This window comes from Galleria mellonella, unplaced genomic scaffold (assembly GCF_026898425.1).
Source record: "Galleria mellonella isolate WM207_F2 unplaced genomic scaffold, CSIRO_AGI_GalMel_v1 utg139, whole genome shotgun sequence".
NCBI classification, from domain to species: Eukaryota; Metazoa; Arthropoda; class Insecta; order Lepidoptera; family Pyralidae; genus Galleria; species Galleria mellonella.
Genome location: NW_026441995.1, coordinates 5,663,283 through 5,683,545, shown reverse-complemented (window position 1 = coordinate 5,683,545; position 20,263 = coordinate 5,663,283). Strand labels below are relative to the sequence as shown.

General features: G+C 32.6%; 1 protein-coding gene across 2 annotated transcripts; it reads left to right on the top strand.

Annotated features, from left to right (window-relative positions):
• The first annotated feature begins 2,801 nt into the window (after window positions 1-2,801).
• On the top strand, window positions 2,802-19,682 carry LOC113512779 (facilitated trehalose transporter Tret1-like). 2 transcript variants are annotated; one of them, XM_052903537.1, is made up of 9 exons: window positions 2,802-3,049; window positions 7,932-7,980; window positions 8,312-8,409; window positions 9,438-9,572; window positions 10,924-11,007; window positions 11,700-11,978; window positions 14,183-14,303; window positions 15,036-15,170; window positions 15,752-19,681. In XM_052903537.1, exons 2-9 carry the CDS (start codon window positions 7,935-7,937, stop codon window positions 16,327-16,329), a joined length of 1,476 nt encoding a protein of 491 aa, XP_052759497.1. In that variant the 5' UTR covers window positions 2,802-3,049; window positions 7,932-7,934; the 3' UTR covers window positions 16,330-19,681. The 2 variants fall into 2 exon arrangements, with proteins under 2 accessions (XP_052759497.1, XP_052759498.1); XM_052903538.1 differs by having other exon boundaries at window positions 2,823-2,884; window positions 15,752-19,682.
• Window positions 19,683-20,263: the final 581 nt, after the last annotated feature.

The window sequence follows — 20,263 nt, the reverse complement described above, 5'->3', positions numbered from 1 at the left end:
CAGAAGTTACAACATCTAGAATTATACTTGTATTATCCCTTTTATTAAAAAGAAGAATGTTCTCAATTCATTTGTATTTTTTTGTGTGCATATTATGAATATCTTTGTCAGTTGCAAACGCATTTTGGTGCTTATTTTTATAATCGGTAGGGTTTACTCCTGTGATGATACCACATAGAATAAATTCTGTAATGTAATTATAATATTGTTACCTGTGCCTGTTTAGGGACGAGTCTATCTACGGAACTTTATTCACATTTTTTCCTTACCTTTCCTATTTTTTTATCACAAATATTATATCAGGCTAGACAGTTCAGTATATTTTATCGAATTTTGACATGTTACTTAAGTATTGCTATTACTATACAAAATAAATAGTAAATTTGTCCTGACTGACTATCAACGTACAGCCAAATCTACTAAGTCTAGAAAGCTGTAATGTACAACTGCTGTACTGTACTGTAATGTACTTTTTATAACGTAAGCATCCGCTAAGAGAGCATTTTTGTAAATTCGTATATTAGGAACACGACTCTACGTGTGGAAAGCTGTGGGCAAGTTAGCAACTTATAAACTATTTTTACAAGGGTTTTTAATGGGTAAAAATAGAATGGTAACCTCACCCGCGCTAACGGTATACACCGGCGGGGCACCAGTGACGGATGATAGGTGAGGATGAAGCAGGTCAGTTAGCCCATCGTTACGAATTCAACAAGAATTATTCACGATGGTTTTCAGGGGGAACCACGTGGAGGTCGACCTAATAGGGCAAATTGCTAACAATGGGGCTATCAAACTCCATTGCTAACTGTCCAATCCCTTTCTCCCCTTTTTAGAAGGGTTAGAACGGACTTAGTTGGGTATCTATCGGTTGATGATTGTAGTTGTCGGTATGAGTCTTTTATCGAAGATAAAGCTCAAATAAGTTATCGGGATTACCCCGGTTATGTAGTAGGACAGGAATGTTTGTTGAGACGATTATCAAATGTCGTTAGGCAACATAATATCTGTGATAATATGCAACAAACATTTAGGGGCATCACCAAAATTCTAGACTCATGTCTAGTCAAATTCCGGAGAACGTTCTCCTCACGGTTCTCTCTGGAAACTATCATGGTTAATTCTTGATGAATTCATCATGATGGGCTAACTGACCTGTTTTTATTCTCATCTATCACCCTTCACTGGTGCTCCGCCAGCGTATCCCGTTAGCACAGGCGGGATTACCATACGATTTTCACCCATCAAAAACAAAAAAGTACATGTAACTAAACCTAAATTTATATCAATGAAGTCGCATGTTAATCTAATTAGATTATAAAGTCTAGATAAGAGATAAAACTTTGTTATCACTATAAACACTATTTTCGTCTAATGTTATAATTAATTACAAAGAAGATTAACAATCGTCAATACTAGAAAAAAAATTAAAAAGATCTACCTATTTACTACGTGTCCTAAAAACAATGCCTAGTGCTAGTCTAAGGTGCTAACATAATATTTGTTTATTTAAACGAGCAATAGGATAATTGAGTACTTATTAAAAAATTTTAAAGTTTGTTATTTAGAATCGTTATTTAATTAATCCGACAAGAGAATTATCAAAATTGGTTTATAATTGGCGATGTATATGTCATAAAATATAGAAAAACTGTAAACATGGTCATTTTGAAATTCACAAAGATTTTTGCAAGAGCGATACCGCAGTCAATGACTAATAAGATAAAAAGTTAAATTATTGTAGGCGTTTCCTTTATTTTTCTTAATAAAATTAAGCTATAATTCTATGATCCAACCAAATTATTTTAATAACTCATCTTGTTTCTAGTTTGCTAGTGACATAATGGGCAACATTAGTTAGCAACACTAGCCATTTATTAAAATAAAAAAAGACTGTGGGCACTGATAAACATTGGCGAATGGCGGGAAAAACCAAGTGATTCCCAGGAGCTGTTAGTCAGTTATATCTGGCGAATTTCCAAAGATAATGGATGGATATTATAATAAAGAATCTGAAACAGTTGGTTTTACCAAAACTAATTAATTTTAAGAATACTATCATAAATTAGATAAAAAAAGTTTGATACAAATGCTGTACGATTCCGGGAACTTGTCTCAGAATCCTATAGTTGGTAATTGTAGTTATCATATTTATTTTGATTACATAATATGGTAGTGTTGTATGAATTTATTTGTCTTTAAAAACAAAGCGTTCACCCAAAATATACAATGTATTTGTATCGATTAATTATTTGAGAGTTCGGGATTTGGGATCACAAATAATCATATAATTGATTATGCAATCTATAATACAATGTAATCGCATATGAACAATTAATTAATACACAATTATATACATATTATGTTATAAGAAGTATAATGTATAATAATTAAGTTACTGTCGATTAATCCAATGACGCTTAGTAATATTATGGTATTGTTTTGGACTAGTTATTAGTATTGCGTCAATTAAGATGTCAATTAACGTAAGATAGACTAACTACATTATCTAACTAAGTTGCCTATAACGTAGCCTGTCTCGTGCTAAAGTAAAAGTATAAAAATAACTATAAAAATTATTAGGTTATAATTAATTAAATTGCGTAAAATTATCAGTAATATTACTATCAGCTATATCACACATAATTGATATCACAGTATCGATTAATTGTTTATCGATTATTAGTGCGACACTAAGGTACGGATGTAAAAATAAAATACATGTTCCGCCAATTAGATTTACCTAATGAATTTGCTGCAAAATGGCAATTATTCATAGTGAACCATTGGTGTGTGAAGTTCGTGAAAATCGCGATCGTCTACGCGACATGAATGATACGAACGCGAGGCGAATGAATTCAGTTGCGGTGCAGACTTCGAGAGATTAATTCCTTTTATTCTTATACCTAAAGCACTTACTGCTATTTTTTTATTCAATCTTAATTGTTAATTACTTAGTATTTGCAACAAATAATTTAATTTCATGTACCAATAATTTGAAAGGTTATATACTACCTATATTTTATGAGGTTCACGTGGTCTCTTTTTGGTAAGTATGATTTGTATATGTTGAATGGACATACTGTTTAGTTTTTGTTTGTTTATTTAGCATTTCTGTATTTATAATATAATAGTTATGGTCAGAAATTTTCTAAACTAAATATTGGTTCGTTCAGGAACAGGGAGATAATGTGAGGGTCTAAAATGACCACTTTGGCGATTCATAATTAGATCGTAAAATGTTTCATATTTGCAGTTTATTCCAGACACATTTTCTATGAGGAGGATAGTTTTTAGGAGAAACAATTTTTAAGTGACAGTTAATTTGTAGTAACTTTTATTTAATATTTTTTTATAATTCTATTTTTTTGCATGCCTCTTAGTTTGTATAGATAGAGTGTCACCATACAAATGCCATTCCTAAAACAAGTCAACTTTTTTAATCATGAATGCGTGAATAGGAGTACCATAAAGTACAAGTCTTACTCAATATATGGGATAAATATATGTAGGTTAAGTTAAAAAATAAAAATGAAGGAATATATTTAAAAGAACAGGCTAAAGACTGTATAATAATGCTTATTTTTATTGATTACCTTGATTTATTTCTGATTATAGATTTAAAATAAGTACGTTTTCGTTTTTATATAATTGAAAATGATCATTTGTATATATGTATATTTATATTATATCATAAAAAATAATATCTTATTTGAAATTTAAAAAATCGTCCTAATTTGGGAAATGTTTAACCAAATATTTGAACACTAAAGGAAAATCGCCATTTTATTTTGTTTTGATTTAAAAATTATATTTCGCAAAATTTAGACACACGTCATTTTGGCTGACAAAATTTTAAGCTGTTCGGTTGCTCATGAAATAAATCCCAATAGATTGATATTGGAATTGAAACGTTGTGCACTCTCGAATCGAAAGTATTAGCGGCATGATGGTTCTGCAGTGTTCTGATAGATGCATTTTAATGTAAATTGCCAATGCAAACTATTGTGATCCAAATTCAAATAAAATAAAATAAAACCTAATCTTCTAATTGTTGGTTCGTGAGTGCAGTACAAAATAATATAAAATAAAATAGTGTATTTAATGAAACTAAGTATACTTATAGTTTCATGAAAAACAGTAAAGTGGTCATTTTAGGCCCTCTACTGAAATATTTCAACAGATTTTTTCAATTAGGAAATTGAAAATAGTTCGTAAAAAAACGTAAGTTTAGCATAATGTGTTATTATAAATTTATTACATTATATATTTAATAATAAATATAAAATTATTTATTATTATTAAATATATTATAGTGTTATTATTGCCAACCCTGAAGAAACTTTAATATACCCTATTTGAAGAATCCCATATTGTAGTCTCTAGGAAAAACCTCGGCAGGGAATTCTTTTTACAGCCTAAGCGTTCGTCAGAAAAAATTTCACTGGGACTACACTGTACTCGTATGTGACCATTTAGGTTCAAGCGTGTTAGGATGAATTTATTGTCGATGGCGAGCGGTGCGATGATAAAAGTGGCTGTAGGCGTCATTTCAAAAAATACTGAGTTTGTTTTTAAAAGGAATTTTGATAATTTTTAAATACTGTACTAGAACACCATTACTATCATCAAATCTCGTTGTTTTTAGTGATAAAACCAAATATTTAAGTTGTATTAAAAAAAACTCAAACTTGCCTGTTAGAATTATGTAGTTCTTATAAGTAAGTTTATTATCTGTAGTTTTAGTGCACATTTGCCAGCTTAATCAGTGAACTCGACATCATGTGTGTGTTAAAACGTTTTATAATAATAAACAAATACGTTATACTTTGTAAAAAAAGCTACTTTAGCTGTAAACACATATGCATTGATAAGCGATAAGGTGTTACGTAAACATATATTTTAAATAATCGAGTTTAGAGTTCAGAATCGTGTGTCTACAAGTAGATTTTTGAAAAATAATATTCTATCAATAAAATTTATAAAAATCGGTTAAGGATTGGTGACGTAATTGTCACAAAATTGCCAAGTGTGAAACTCCTTTTGAATGTTGCTTACCATGACAGTATAGTGGTGTTTCGATTCGAAGTGAAATTACAGTGTACATCTTATAGTCTTTAGGATTTGAAGAGCATAAGAGTACCATTAGAATTATAGTGTATTTAGAGACGTTCATGATACTGTATGATAATGTCTATAGGTGATGGTTACCATTGCCCATCCCTAGCGGATGCCCATCCCTTGCTTGCCATTTTTATTTGCATAGAAAAAAATTTGATTATCATTTGCCTATCAACATATGATTTTTACATCGCAAATTCTTGTTATCATTATATTAATGAATTATGCTCAGAATATTAACAGAACAAGTAAGGATAAACTTTGTTGGCCTAGTATTTGTAATTAGAGAGTCGCATTTCTCACATTTCCTCTGCTTGTATTTAAAATTATTATACTATGATTATCATATAGTCCACAACACATTATTATTATTTGTAAACTTTCAGTATAACTGAATAGATAAAATTATAATTTGAAAAATAATTTTGCTAGTTAAAAGCTTACAAAAAATTTAATAACACAAACGGGGAAGCGATTGTTAGTAATAGGAACTGTAGTCTCTATGTTAGTAATATCTGGAACTTTAACAATACTTCTGTGTAAGATATTTAAGTCCTAGAAGATTATTCACGACAGACCAATTATCCTGGTTTCACACTTATCGTTTTATACTTCACTGATACCAAGTCATTGTATATCAATTGACACGTTACGTGGTCATCCATAAAAAAATCAAGACAATGGTATGCTCAATTGTGAATATAATGTGCGATTTTAATGTACATAGGTAATAAAAGAGGCAATATATCGTAGCTCTGAAATTGGAGATCTCATTAGTGATTTCGGCCGCGTGGCACTGTATTGCAATTACATTTACATCAAATCGTCAGCTTAGACGCTTTAAGTCGATTTAGATACTCGCTACGAGTATGAGAATTGACGACGATCCCATACTGTTGTGTGGTATCGCGTCTATTAGTTTAAGGCGTGACTTTATTATATTCGGCATGCAAAAGGGCACAAAGTTTTTATAACAGACTGTGTACTGAGTAATTGTTTGTCACAGTTAATTTTTATATCATCGTACTTTTCGCTATCAACAAGGAATTCGTTATACTCAAGAATATACACTGTACTCGTATGTGTATTAGCCTTGTTATGTCGATTTGCATATTATATTATTATTTTTACAACCGTTTACTGTTCGCTGCTGGACATAAGCCTTCCTTATAAGGGGAGTTTTGCCAGCAACTGTTGGCTGGCTGGCTGCTGCCACGATTGGCAGGCGGGTTAGCATCTGTAGTTAGGCTTTTAGTGGTGTTTTAAGAGGGACGTATTTGTTTGTATGATTTGTACATAGTCCTCATGGAAATCACTACGGATAATGACCGTTAAATTTGTCTTGATGGTTCAATTGACTTGACCTATCATCCCCCATTGGTACCGTGCCAATGTACCTAAATAAATACTGTAGGCATGGTAGTCATTTCATTCTCATCCCCTAAAATATATGGCCAGTATAACTTATGATGACGTCTGGATTCTAAAGACACACCATCCTTCCATATTTGTTTAGTATTTAAAAGTTATAGTGGAATAAAAAAATCACAAAATAATTATCTTCAAATTAGCAGTGATATGGATATCCGTAAGATAACACCTAGTTCAGTACAATAGAAAAAAATACAAACATATGTACATGAATCTTAAATACATTACACTTCTTTTTTGCGCAGTTGTTTAAAAAGTAGGACAGGTACAAGTACTACAAATATGTATTCTATTTAACTATTATATAAAATTCTTAAATCATAGAAAATTTCACACAATGTTTATAACCATAATTAACATGAAATATTAATAATAAAAGATACAGGAAATATTATTATATATATAATGATTCAATAAGGAGGTATATAGTACATAGTTCGTAAATATTAATTAAATTAAATTGCAAATTGATATAGAAATACATATTATTAAAATATGAGTCGAAGTTTTCATATGTTTGTTGCTTGCCGAAATAATGATATCACTGCATAGTCATACATACATACATAAACATAAAACAAAGTCGCTTCCCGTCTGTCTGTCCCTATGTATGTTTAGATCTTTAAAAATACGCAACGGATATTGATGCGGTTTTTTTAATAGATAGAGTGATTCAAGAGAAAGGTTTATATGTATAATACATGCATAATATAGTAGAGAAACACTAAAAAAATATTATCGTACTTATAAGTACGTTACGATAAATTAAAAAAAATATTAAATATAATATAAAATAATCGAAATTATATTCTGTAGTATATATAGTATCAGCACTGCACCCGTGCGAAGCCGAAGTGGGTCGCTAGTATAATTTAGATTGATAAAGATATTCTAAAAAGGGGGAAAATTATAACTATTTTATTTATTTAGCACATCACAAATTGAAACCAAAATAAATGCTTTATAAGCAAATAACACAAATCTGAATTAGCTTTTAATTTATAAATTAATTGTTAATTATAATATGTTAAGTAACCTTACTTAACATATTACTTAGAATATGTTATGATGACATAAATAACTTGAATGTTTTGTGTAAGCATATTTGGTAAGACAAAAGGGTTTTAATTGTAAATAAACAGACAAGAAACTAGAGTGATAATAGTAACCGTTGTTTAGAAACAAAAAATACTGCGAAGCAAATGTTGCCTCGTGCTTTGTCATCTCTAGGTATTAAGAAGTAAAGCGAAATACGAGTACAACCATGCAAGAACATACATGTATATGGTCTCAGAATTATGAATAGGACAGAGGTACTTACGGTGATGACATATATTGTACAAAGGCTCTAACTTGTAATTTTTTTTCACTTTTTCCAGGAAATGGAGCAAGGCAACAGAAAAGCACAATATTTGATCGCTGCGGCGGGTATGTTTCTTTTTATATTCTATATACTTTCTAATTGATATTGTGTGAAATACTCTTAAGTAATAAATAAAAATTAGAGATAAAACATTATTGTACGTACACATATCTTTACATTTATTTGAAAAACGAACAGTTTCTTGCCTCCAAACTATTTATAATTAGTCTTCTTCATGCAAAGGTTGCCTGGAAGAGATCGTTTTTAGCGATAAGGCTGCTCATTATTTTTTCTGTGTAATATTTACTTGTAATTGGTTGTATTTATAATAAGTTTACTATTGTAATCTAATGGAGGAAACAATAAGGAGTATCTATTTATTTTGAATTATTTCAGTATCACTGTCAACTGCTACCATAGGAGTTTCATCTGGCTGGCCAACTCCTGTTATTCCAAAGTTACATAACAATCAAACAAGCATGCATTTCAATGAGGTAATTGTTTAAAATATGTTACAATCACGTGAGACTTGTTCGTAACGATAGTAAATATCTTAATAAACATACCGAAGAATTAAAATATTTTAAATACTTTATTTTGACTGTATCTACATCTTACAGTGGTCGACTAGTTTCTAACATAATTATGAGAATAAAAACAGCTACATCGTGCATTTGTTTAGTGAAATAGATCGTTCGTATGTACATGAATTTATATTTTAATAACATGTGGAATATTCGCTTTGGTTTACATTCTGATACTGTAGGTAGATATATTACACTCAAATAAAATGTTGCGAAAAGTTATTTAAAAATATTTACTGTTTGCGTTTTTTTGGAGCTCGCCATTCCGAATCCGATGATTTAAAAGTAAATAAGTTTAAATAAATAAAGATTACCCTTATCTCATTACTTGTTACGAAGGGCACATGCAAAAACTTAACAATGCGGTAAAAAGTTCGAAAACGTCGTTATAAATAAATGTAACTTACAATTTATTTCAATTACTATTTTTATAGAATATGAATAATCTTCTTTTTCGATTGTCAACTCTATATCTTCCGAGTAAGTAAACCCTGAGTACGTTACGAACAATAAATACTGATATTTACTAATATTATTATTGTGACAGAAAATTTATTTGTCTGTTACCACTTGGAGCTTTAACAACACAATCAATCATCATGAAATTTAGTTTATTTGTTTTCCCTATTTGTCCTTGGAAGAACATTTTGCACGCTAATGTAAGTAAAACATGGTAGATCTATACATATCCATTAATGAATAACCAGTATGTACCTTCTATATACTACACATGTTTGCAAATAAATTTATTTTTATCTTTATTGTTTGTATAAATGTTATTGTTAAAATTAAAAACAGAGAAAGAAAAAAATGAAAAATACTTTTTGGGTTGGATAAGGATACTACGATTATGTTTTATTTAATACTCTGATCACGTGGATGACGTTGCGAGTAAAAATTTATGTTGGTCAGTTTAATAAAAATGTTTGTTCTTCCAGCAACAAATATCATGGATGGTAGCCCTCAATACGCCTGGTTTCGTGATCGGCAGTTTGGCGACATCTTATATATCGGACACTTATGGGAGGCGTTCCACGCTTTTAAGTAGTGCCCTTCCCATCGCCATTGGAACTGTGAGTAATTAACTAATTGAAAGATTTTTTGAATTAATTCCTCAATTGGATAGCGACTGGTCTGCTCTGTCACTGCAATTGATTTCATCATCATTATTATATCAGCTTTTAACCTGTCCACTGTTGAACACAAGCCTTCCGCTTGGGGGGGTTTTGCCAGTAGTTGCCACGCTTGGCAGGCGGATTGGCAACCGTAGTCAGCCTTTAGAGTTGTTTTAAGAGGGACGCTGCTGCCCATCCCTCGGCCTCTCTTAGTCGTCTTTTACGACATCCACGAGAAAGGAAGGAGTGGCCTATTCTATGCCAGGACCACACGGTAATTGATTTATTTTGTTAATTTGTTCAAATTATATGGGAATATCCTAATTTTTAACATGATGGGCTAACTGACCTGTTTTCATTCTCATCTATCACCCTTTACTGGATCTCCGCCAGCGTATCCCGTTAGCGCAGGCGGGGTAAACATTCCATTTTCACCCATCAAAAAAAAAATTGCGGTTATCAACCCGCTTGCCAAGCATGGCAATTACTGGCAATACCCCCTTATGGGGGAGGCCTATGTGCAGCAGTGGATACATAATGGCTGATATGGGGTTGCTTGCTAGGTTATATTCATAATTTTTATTATATTTTACCTTTTTGAAAGAAGCAACAGCTGGATTTCTTATCCGTTCTTCTCACTAAAATTCCGTCCAGAAAGGGCGGTAAAAAGTCAATTCAAGAATACTTAAATTTAAGTTTACTCAAGTAAAAATAATAAAAAAAAACGAGAGACATGCTTGCTTGTCTAAGCCGAATGGAAGAGAGCGAGAATCAACGACAATTCTAGTTACATTTTTTACTAAATCGTAGACTATAAGAAACTGAGATCCGGCCTATTAGGAATAAATTATGATTAATTGAACTAAATATAAAAATGAGATTTAGACATGTTAAAGAATATAGTATTGCGTTAACAATAATAATAGATAATTAAAATTAATTTAAATAATTTAAAAGTATGGTGGTCCACGGCAAACCGCAGTCACTGCTACTAGACCGCGACGGCAGTTTGTTTGAATTTGGATGACACCAAAACTTTGTATGTCAATTTAAATTCACGACTATTTATCCAGTGTTAGAAAACACGATAGCAAATCAAATTAATCCAAGTCACGGTGGTAAGCCGCGTCCCGGGTTGGATTCTAATATGCTCTGTGAAACATGGGCATATGTAGTGTTACATTCATGATAATGGTAACTCAAAATAACGAATAATAATATGTAGTTGAGACATGTGTATGTGTGAAAAAATCAATATGATTTTTATGTTTATAAATATAATAAATGTTGTTAATTTATTACTTTTCAGATGATTGTTGCGTTTTTCATGGAAGCGTGGCTGTTATCTGTCACAAGACTGATGTGGGGCCTCGGCACGGGCATGATTAGTACGGTGAGTAGTGTATTACTAAAAAAGTTTATTACTCTTTTTTATATTACTAAGGTGGCAAACAAGCATACTGCCCGTCTGATGGTAAACGAGGCTAACACCAGGGATGTCACGCGCGTTACCGAATCTTATTTATTTTATAAAATTATAAGTAACCATCTGGACGAGTGGCGATCTTCCACCGTGCGTTTTTCAAGGCACTTTCTTCCACGCACAATCATTTTTTGGAATCGACTTCCAGCAGCAGTATTTCCGATCCGATACGACGTCATAATCTGTAAGAAAAGAGAATATTCCTATTTAAAAGGCCGGCAGCACACCTGCAATACCGTTGGTGTTGTGGGTGGCACTTACCATCAAGAGAGCCGCATGCTCGTTTGCTCCCTGTGTTGTAAAAAAAAAACTTTTAAGTTTGGCGAAATGTGAGCACGTCGAATATTAAGGTCCACTACAAGGCCAAGAGTTTGGACATGATTGACCACCATATTATGATTGTAGTAGTGGATATGTTAATTTTTTTATTTAAGTAATACAGTCATGCAAGTTTGAAAGAATGAATGAATGAATATTTATTTGCAAGACAATATTTATCTGTTTGACAGACATACGGGTGGAACAGAGGTACCCAAGCTTTGTTTTGAATAAATTCTCCCTGTAATAGAATAGAATTTAAATTCACAATATGTTATTTACAGGTCGTCAATATTTATATGGCGGAAATAACGGATAAAGATATAAGGGCGAGGTTGACTGTTATGACTAAATTCATGTTCAACTTCGGGAATCTTTTAGTAATAGTCATAGGATACTATGTATCATATAATACGTTAAACTATATGATGCTAGTACTACCTATATGCTATGCGTCAGCCTGTTGGTTTACACCAGAAACCCCGTACTACTATCTTAAAGAAGGGAAGGTAGCCGATGCAAAGAGGGTGCTATCCAAACTGCGAAAATACAAAAATGATAAGGTATGCAAATGTAATGTATTTTTATTAATTTGTAATGATTTTTAATTAATATATAGGTACTGGTAATTATTTTTCTTAATATAATATTTTTAAACTGTTATTTTGAACTTTGTTAATGTTAATACATTATTATCATACTTATTTGTCACATTAGGCTGGTTACATAACTAGAACAACCAACAATCGGTGAGTAAGAATAGTTCTTGAGTGGCTGCCCTATGCAAGCAAACGCAGTGTTTTTTTTTATGGGTGAATGGAACGGTAACCCCGCCTGTGCTAACGGGATACACTGGTGGAGCACCAGTGAAGGGTGATAGATGAGACTGAAAACAGGCCAGTTAGCCCATCCATCATGATGAATTCATCAGGAATTAACCATGATAGTTTCCAAGGGGAACCGCGAGGAGGTCGACCTGGTTGGGTATATTGCTAGCAATGGGATTCTCAGTCTCCATTACTAACAATCCCTTTCCCCCCGCAAACGCAGTGTTAGACTACCTCTCATTAGATGGAATGACAACCTCAAATGCATTGCAGGGAGTCAAGGCATGCAATTGGCTCAGAACGGTTCCTTGTGGTAGTCTATAGGGGAGGCCTATGTATAACAGTAGACAATAAACGGCTGTTGTGATGATGATGATCATACCTACTTGTAGAACAATTAGTTTGTTACTCTAAGGTTGTCTTAAAATATTACTAAGTATGACTGAAGTAAGGCAGTCTTATAGAGACTGCTTTACTGTACTTATATAATTGTCTTGTTTTTTTTTTTACCTATGTGTAATAACGCAAAGGGTGGTTTTGTACAAAAGTGGATTGCTTGGGTACCTCTGTCCCATTCGTGTTTCAACCGTGAAGCAGTTGTGTTTGCATGGCTGTGTTTCGGTTTGAAGGATGGCTTATGGCGTGAATTTACTGGGTACAGAGAAATAACACCTGAGACCTTAGGAATGGCAATGCATGGGGGGTATCATGGGCGAAACAGTATACTCTGTTATGTCCATGGTACTGCTGATGTCTATAGGCGACGGTTATCACTTTCCATCAGGTTGGCCGTCAGCTTGTCTGCCATTCTAAGTTGTATAAAAAAATACTTATTCAATCATTTGTAACTATCTAGTTGATAGTTTCGGATGTAAGAAACGACAACGCATCATTTCATATACGTAAACGACGGTAGTTAACAATAAATAAATAAAGAAATAGATGATATAGTCGTCAATATAATTAAATGCATGTGTATTCTTCTTGGAGCTATAATCGAGAAGTATTCGCGTGTATAATTTTATTTTTTTGCAACTTAGAATGGTAAACAAACTGACGATCCACGCGCCTACCTGATGGAAAGTGGTAACTGTGGCCTATAGAGAGAGTATACTGTTTCGCCCATAATACCCCCCATGCGTTGCCATTCCTGAGGACTCAGGTGTTATTCCTTTGTACCCTGTAAATTCACTGCCATCACCTACCCTTAAAACCGAAACACAGCGATGCAAGCACAACTGCTTCACGGTAGAAACACGAAAAGGTCAGAGGTGCCCAAACAAATTACTTTTGTACAAAGTCTACCTCCAGTAACTCTATTTCCATTGTTGAACATATATCCAAATAATTTTTTGTAACATAATTGGGAATAGTCAATAAACTGTTAGCTTATTTGATAGAAAATAGTAACCATCGATTACGTACTTAAAAATATGAACTGTAGTCGACTTAAAGTTCACGCATGCAGTATATTAAAATTAATAGCACTCCTTTAAGAAAATATTATATCAAATAAAGGATTATTTGGACGACTTCCTAGTCTTCTCGAAAGATGAAGAGGAGCACAAGCACCATCTAAGACAGCTGTTTACTAGACTCCGCGAATACGGTATGGTAATTAACACCTCGAAATGCGTGTTTGGTGCTACCGAGGTGAAGTTTTTAGGATACCTCATTTCTGCCGATGGTACTAAGCCGCTTCCCTCCAAGGTCGAAGCTATACAGAACTTTCCGGTGCCAAAAACAATACGGGAACTGTATTATATAATTGTAGTTGTCCATAGTGGTAGTAAGGTAAATATGGAGCATCTATGTGGTAACAATAATAGTAGTATTACAATAACATTAACCCAACAATCAGTGAAGTGAGCTGGTTTTTCGCAAAATATAACCTATTCATATATAGCTTTTTGTTAAAATTAGAATATTGATAATTTCAGGAGTTGGAGGATGCGTTAACTCTAATGCAGCAGGACGTGAAAAACGAGATGCGTAGATCTAGTTCTTTCAAAGAATTAATCGTTGGGAAACAATACAGGAAGGCTGTTATTATTTCTATTGGTAAGTTATAGCCAAGTATTATAAATATTAGGGGAAAGCCAACAAAATAATATACAAGTGGGTATATAATTGTAAGAAGACCCTCAATAGTGCGAGTTTGAACTGAGCTGAGGTCGTAATTTGTGCTTAAAGTTAAATTTCCAATTAACTGTCAGATGATGGTTTACATCGTTAACATAATTAATCAGAGAGATCACCATGAGTTTGGGTACCTTTTGTCATTTTGGATTTTAATAAATTTAATTAAATTTTGGTAATACGAGTGTTACTTATTTTGACCACAACATCTTTAATCAACGAAATTCCTCTAATTAATTGTTAATGCCATCTTATAACATTTCTTCCTATATGGTACTGTGCTATAAATAAAAAAACAAAAAAAAATAGCTTTTATTTATCGTAATTACAGTTTTTATATTACATTAGTTTTATGAGAATTAAATGAATACAATATAAGTATTAATTGATTTTTAAAGTTTTAAACATTTTAAAAACGAAGTTATCTCTTCAAAGCATATTTATTATTATTTTGTTTAATTAAAATTTAATTTAAAGAAATTAGATTATATACAAAATTTGCATGCTATATGGGAATATTATTACTGTGTATTGCGATTTAAGGTTTCTCTGGTTTTACAAGGACTATTACTACCATCGATGTCTTAGCAAAGGTCCGGTTGTATGAAAACTATGCAAATTTTAATGAATAACTTATCTACTTGATCGATCTAGGTTTGAGAATAGGAATGGTCATGACGGGCCAGATCACTACACGGAACTACTTGGGACGCATCATGCAAGAAAGCAAGTCTAAAATAAGTTTGGAAACAGTGTTCATTATATTCGGTGCTGTTAACTTTCTTGTGGGTAAGTTCAAGATGTATACTTTAAAATTTATTTTACATAAATGACCTCTATAGGACATTTTTAGTATCGAATAATTTATGTATTAGGATGATATTTCACTAATTAATATCTTTTAATCTTCTGATTTCTGTAATACAAATGTCCACTCCAAAAACAGAAGCATTTCTGGAGTGGTGTTTCTCCTCAAACGTTTATTCAGAAGTAGTTAATCGAAAGCTTGTGATAGTTGATCAACTCTACAACAAGTCTAAGAATAATTTGTTGCAAGCATAATATACATAAGCGTCTCGGCATAGGATGGACTACCCATTCTTTATCCGTGGGTGTCGAAAGAGAAGACTAAGGGAACTTAATGGTCGAAAGATAGGCAACAGCGTACCACTAAAAAAATCTCCAAAAACCTAGCTGCAGTTGCCAACCCAACTGCCAAGCGTGGCAACTACTGGCAATACCCTTCTTCTATGGGGAGGCCTATGTTCAACAGTGGACAGTTAACGGTTAATATAATAATAAAAAAAAATAATAAACATACTTAGGAATACAAGTTGAATTACATCTCAATCTTATATTTTCTTTTACAGGTGTAATGTCATCGATTTTGGTCGACCGTGTTGGAAGACGGCCGTTGCTTGTATACTCTTTCCTCGGAACGGGACTATCGCTCGCTCTAACTGTCGGTTATTTCTTCTGCCAAGAAATCCTACGCATTGACGAACAATATCTCAGTCCGTATGGTGTTATACCTTTCATAGGCATTGTCCTTTCCACCATCATCTCTGGTCTGGGATATAATTCTATAATATTCACAATCGGTGCCGAAATTTTCCCATTGAACGTCAAATCAATAGCAATGACATCACTGAGCGTGCTTAATGGAATTTTAGGTTTCGGAGTAGCCAAAGGGTATCAGGAAATCAAAAACGTGTCGGGACTATTTGGCGTGTTCTTTATCTTTACCACTGTGGCGTTCGCGAGTGCTATATTTTCTTACTACGTTGTTCCTGAAACTAAAGGGAAGAGTTTAAAAGAAATACAAATCATATTACAGGGTGATATGTATACTGAAGATGAAAAATTAAATCATGTTGTCACAGAGAATATAAACGAAGAAGAACCAGGTGAAATGACTGAATTAAAAGTCTTCGAAAAGAAGGAGTAAGACTATTTATAAATTGTTTTTTTTTTATTTGGTTAGATTTGAAAAATATTAGTATCTCCTAAAGGAGTGTTCTAAGTTGACTCAAGAAATTGTGCCTAGTAAGAATTGGTTATATCAGTACTGCTCTGATATCTATATATTGTATTCCTTAGGATATTGATTATGGAAAAAAGGTCATTATCCATTCTGATATACTATGCAATATAGATATCCAACTAGTAAAGGTATCAGTTGGGTATCTATATTCATTTTGATCAGGTTATTCTTTTTGATATTACATATTGGATAACCAAAGTTTAATATATCCGTTATTGGGCTAATATATAGATATTGTAACTACAACATATAGATATTACAATATACACTAGGGACAGATATTACAATATCTGTCCCTAGTGCCTAGTGGGAATTGTTTGGTTTATTTCAATAGAACTTGTTATTCAATAAAAATATAATTGACCCAATGATAAGACAATATGCCAATATCCAATACCAGTACATTAAAAGCCTATTAATTTGTATGAATGTCGTAAGTTTCCAAAATTATCCACTAGAGGCTCAATCAAGTTTTCAATACAATTATCAACATACACGTTTATTGCAGTAGTAATGTAAATCTGTATTACGAGTATTTATAACTTTGGTAAGCTAAAGTTGCCATATTTCGGCAAAATTATCTATCAATTTTCAAAAGTAATTGAACGTTTTCAATATTGAGAAATGACTGATTATTTAAAAAATTGTCTGCTAGCGAACTAAAACATTAATCGTGCATTAATGTTTTATAAAGCTTAAAGCGTTTATAATAAAGCTGTCCCTAAAAAGAAAAAAAGAAGAAAAAAGGAAAAGTTCTTGAGTGGCGACATATAACAGCAAATACAGTGTAGGACGACTTCCCCACTAGATGGAGTGATAACCTCAAATACATTGCAGGGAGTCAGTGGATGCAGGTGACTTAGGACCGGTCTTTGTGGCAGTGTATGGGGGAGGCCTATATTCAGCAGTGGACAGATAATAGCTGAGATGATGATGATGTCTCTAAAAATTTGGATTTTGATGGTAAAAATGTATTTGAAAATTTTCGAAGCAAGATATTATGTAGTTGAAGTTTTTAGTGGTGGAATCATTTGCCTCGTAGGTATTGTATGATTAACGTTTTAGTTCTGATTTATTACAGTTATATATGACTGCTCAACAAATATTAATTAAATTTGTTGAGATATGAAAGTATTTTTAAGCTTTGGACTGATAGGATAAGTAGACTGGTTCAGTACTAATTACATTTAGGGACTACTCACACTTATTCAGCTCCATTCGCGTTCGCTGAACGATTTTGGTCACACTTATACAATTCTGCTTCTATCAGCCACGTACGGCGTCGTAAGAATGAGAAAAGCCGTCATAACGTGCTATCTTCGCTAAAACGCTTGTCTACTGCGTACGGCGTTGAATATGCTGCATTTTGTAAAAATAAAATAATCATAATTACTATAAAATACGTCTGCACTCTTTAAACCTTGCGTACATAATGATTACGCAATAATAAATCAAATCAATGCAGAAACAATACAGGTTGCAACTTGTCGACAAGGAGTCGCGAATCATCCCTGTAATAGCTGTTTCGCTGCGTTCGACGGTGAATGCGGCGGAACGGCGCTGAACGCTCTCTATAACATTCGCATGATAAATACACATTTATTCTCATTTTTTACTGGGTTGCCACGAAAGCAGAATAGACGCGGAAAGCTGAATGGATGCGTCTCCATACAAAATCGTTGTTTTCTACGGATAAAAGCTGAATAAGTGTGAGTAGTCCCTTATATGATGTAAGTTACAATTTATAATAAAGTTTATATAAAAATGAAATATTTGTATTGTGATGACAATTATAAATAATGTTTAGAAATATCAAATATCCAATATGGAAGCATGCCGTGTGATCCCAGCATAGAATAAGCCACCCTTTCCTTTCCTGTGGGTCTCGTAAGAGGCGACTAAGGGAAGGCGACGGATGGTCAGCAACGTCCCTCTTAAAACGTTTCAGAAGTGCGGTTGCCAATCTGTCTGTTAAACGTGGCAACTACTGGCAAAATCCTCCAAGGGGGAGGCTTATGATCAGCCGTGAGCAGTTAAAAGCTGATATGATATAAGTGAACTGATATGATGAATATGGGACCACAGGAATTTGAGGACTTGATGATTTTAATTCTTTGCATATTTATCATTACTGTTTTTTTTTAATTAATTTAGACTTCGTTGGATTCAATTCAACTTATGTCCGTTTGAGATGCTATTTATGATTAATTACATAATGTCCAAAGATTGACTTCCTTTCCCGTGGGTGTCGTAAGAGGCTAAGGGAATATAATGGTCGAAGTATGGGCTACAGTGTCTCTCTTAAATCAACACCAAAGCCTAACTGCGGTTGCCAAGCGTGGTAATTATTGGCAATACCCCCCTTATGGGGGAGGCCTATGTTCAGCAGAGGACATTTAATGACTGATACAATGATGTTGAAATGTATTACTAATACTTCTTCAGCTAGTCATTTATATGTATTCGTAATAAGAAAGGATTTCTGTAACTATAGATTGAGTATATTTTACTAGGCAATGCATTGGCTTTCACATTAAATAAACAGCTTACTGAAAGAGAAACCTCAAGAAAAGTACAAAGGTAACTCAGTACCAGATTTAGTACTTCATTTTACCTACCTCATGTAAAGCATGTGCTAGTTAGCGCACTAAGAGAATATTATAGTGTTATAAGTATAATATATACATTGTAAATAAATCGCATTACATATAGTTTTTGCATCGCAACCAGCAGTATTTTGCTCCACATAAAAGTAGCAAACTACTATATATATGTAACGGGAATTTAATGAACTTACTATGTTTGTCGTTTCAATTATTAATAATTATTTCGACTTCATCTTGAAGTCTTCTTTGGGAGACATATGACGCTTTGCGTTATAGGGTCTTGTCTCGCATTGCGTGTTTCAGCAATCCTTATAAAATTAAAACGATATAAGATTAACATAAAAGTATATAAATGCTATCGATTGTAAAAAGAAAGTTTTTGGTTTACAACTTGTAACATAATCATGTAACATAGACAAATAAAAAATTCAATTAAATAGGAACCTCCATTTTTGAAGTTTTTTTATGAATATAACAGAATATATATGTATATATATTTTACAATATTATATACTACATACTATATTTTTATACATATGAATAATGCGGTTATGTTGTCTTTTGTTATATAAGGTAATATAAGTGTGTTTTGTATAAGTCTGAAAGACTACATTGTTTTAATATTTTTGTATTTTTAGAATAAAATATACTGAAAATTAAGTTATAGCAGTTATTATTTATATTAATGTCCAATTTATTTAATAATTTTCATTTTATTTAGCTTTACTTCACGCAGAGACAAATAGGCCTATTCTAAGTAGAGCTTGCTTCTATTTATGCTTTTGTCTTAATAATTAATTAATGTCAAACCGCTACACTATGGAAGTACGACTTTTTTAATTACGACGACGACGAGTACAACTGCTTAATAATTTTTTATAAAGATGCACATTATATAGCATTTGTTTTTTAATTCTCACTATTCCTTAGATCACAGTTTTAACATATTCCATATTTATTCTAATTTAAATTAGGATTTTGGATAATTGGGGCATAAGGCAGACATATATTCTGCAGTGAACAATAAATTAACGGCTAAAACGATGATGATAGAGGTACGTAATAACATTTTTCTGTATCTGAAATCACATAATTTCACCTAATACCTTTTATGCCTATAGTTGTTCTAAAATAATCTTTGGTAGCTGTGGTACCTTTACAATAATGTTCTTTTGTTATAAACAAAGTGGTTATAGGTCATATAGGGCTTTTAAAATACATTAACAAATTGA

Coding starts and splice junctions, on each gene's coding strand:
- LOC113512779 (XM_052903538.1), top strand. CDS start 7,935: ATGGAGCAAGGCAACAGAAAAGCACAATATTTGATCGCTGCGGCGG. Junction 7,981..8,311: donor ATATTTGATCGCTGCGGCGG/GTATGTTTCTTT, acceptor GAATTATTTCAG/TATCACTGTCAACTGCTACC. Junction 15,171..15,751: donor TGCTGTTAACTTTCTTGTGG/GTAAGTTCAAGA, acceptor TTTCTTTTACAG/GTGTAATGTCATCGATTTTG.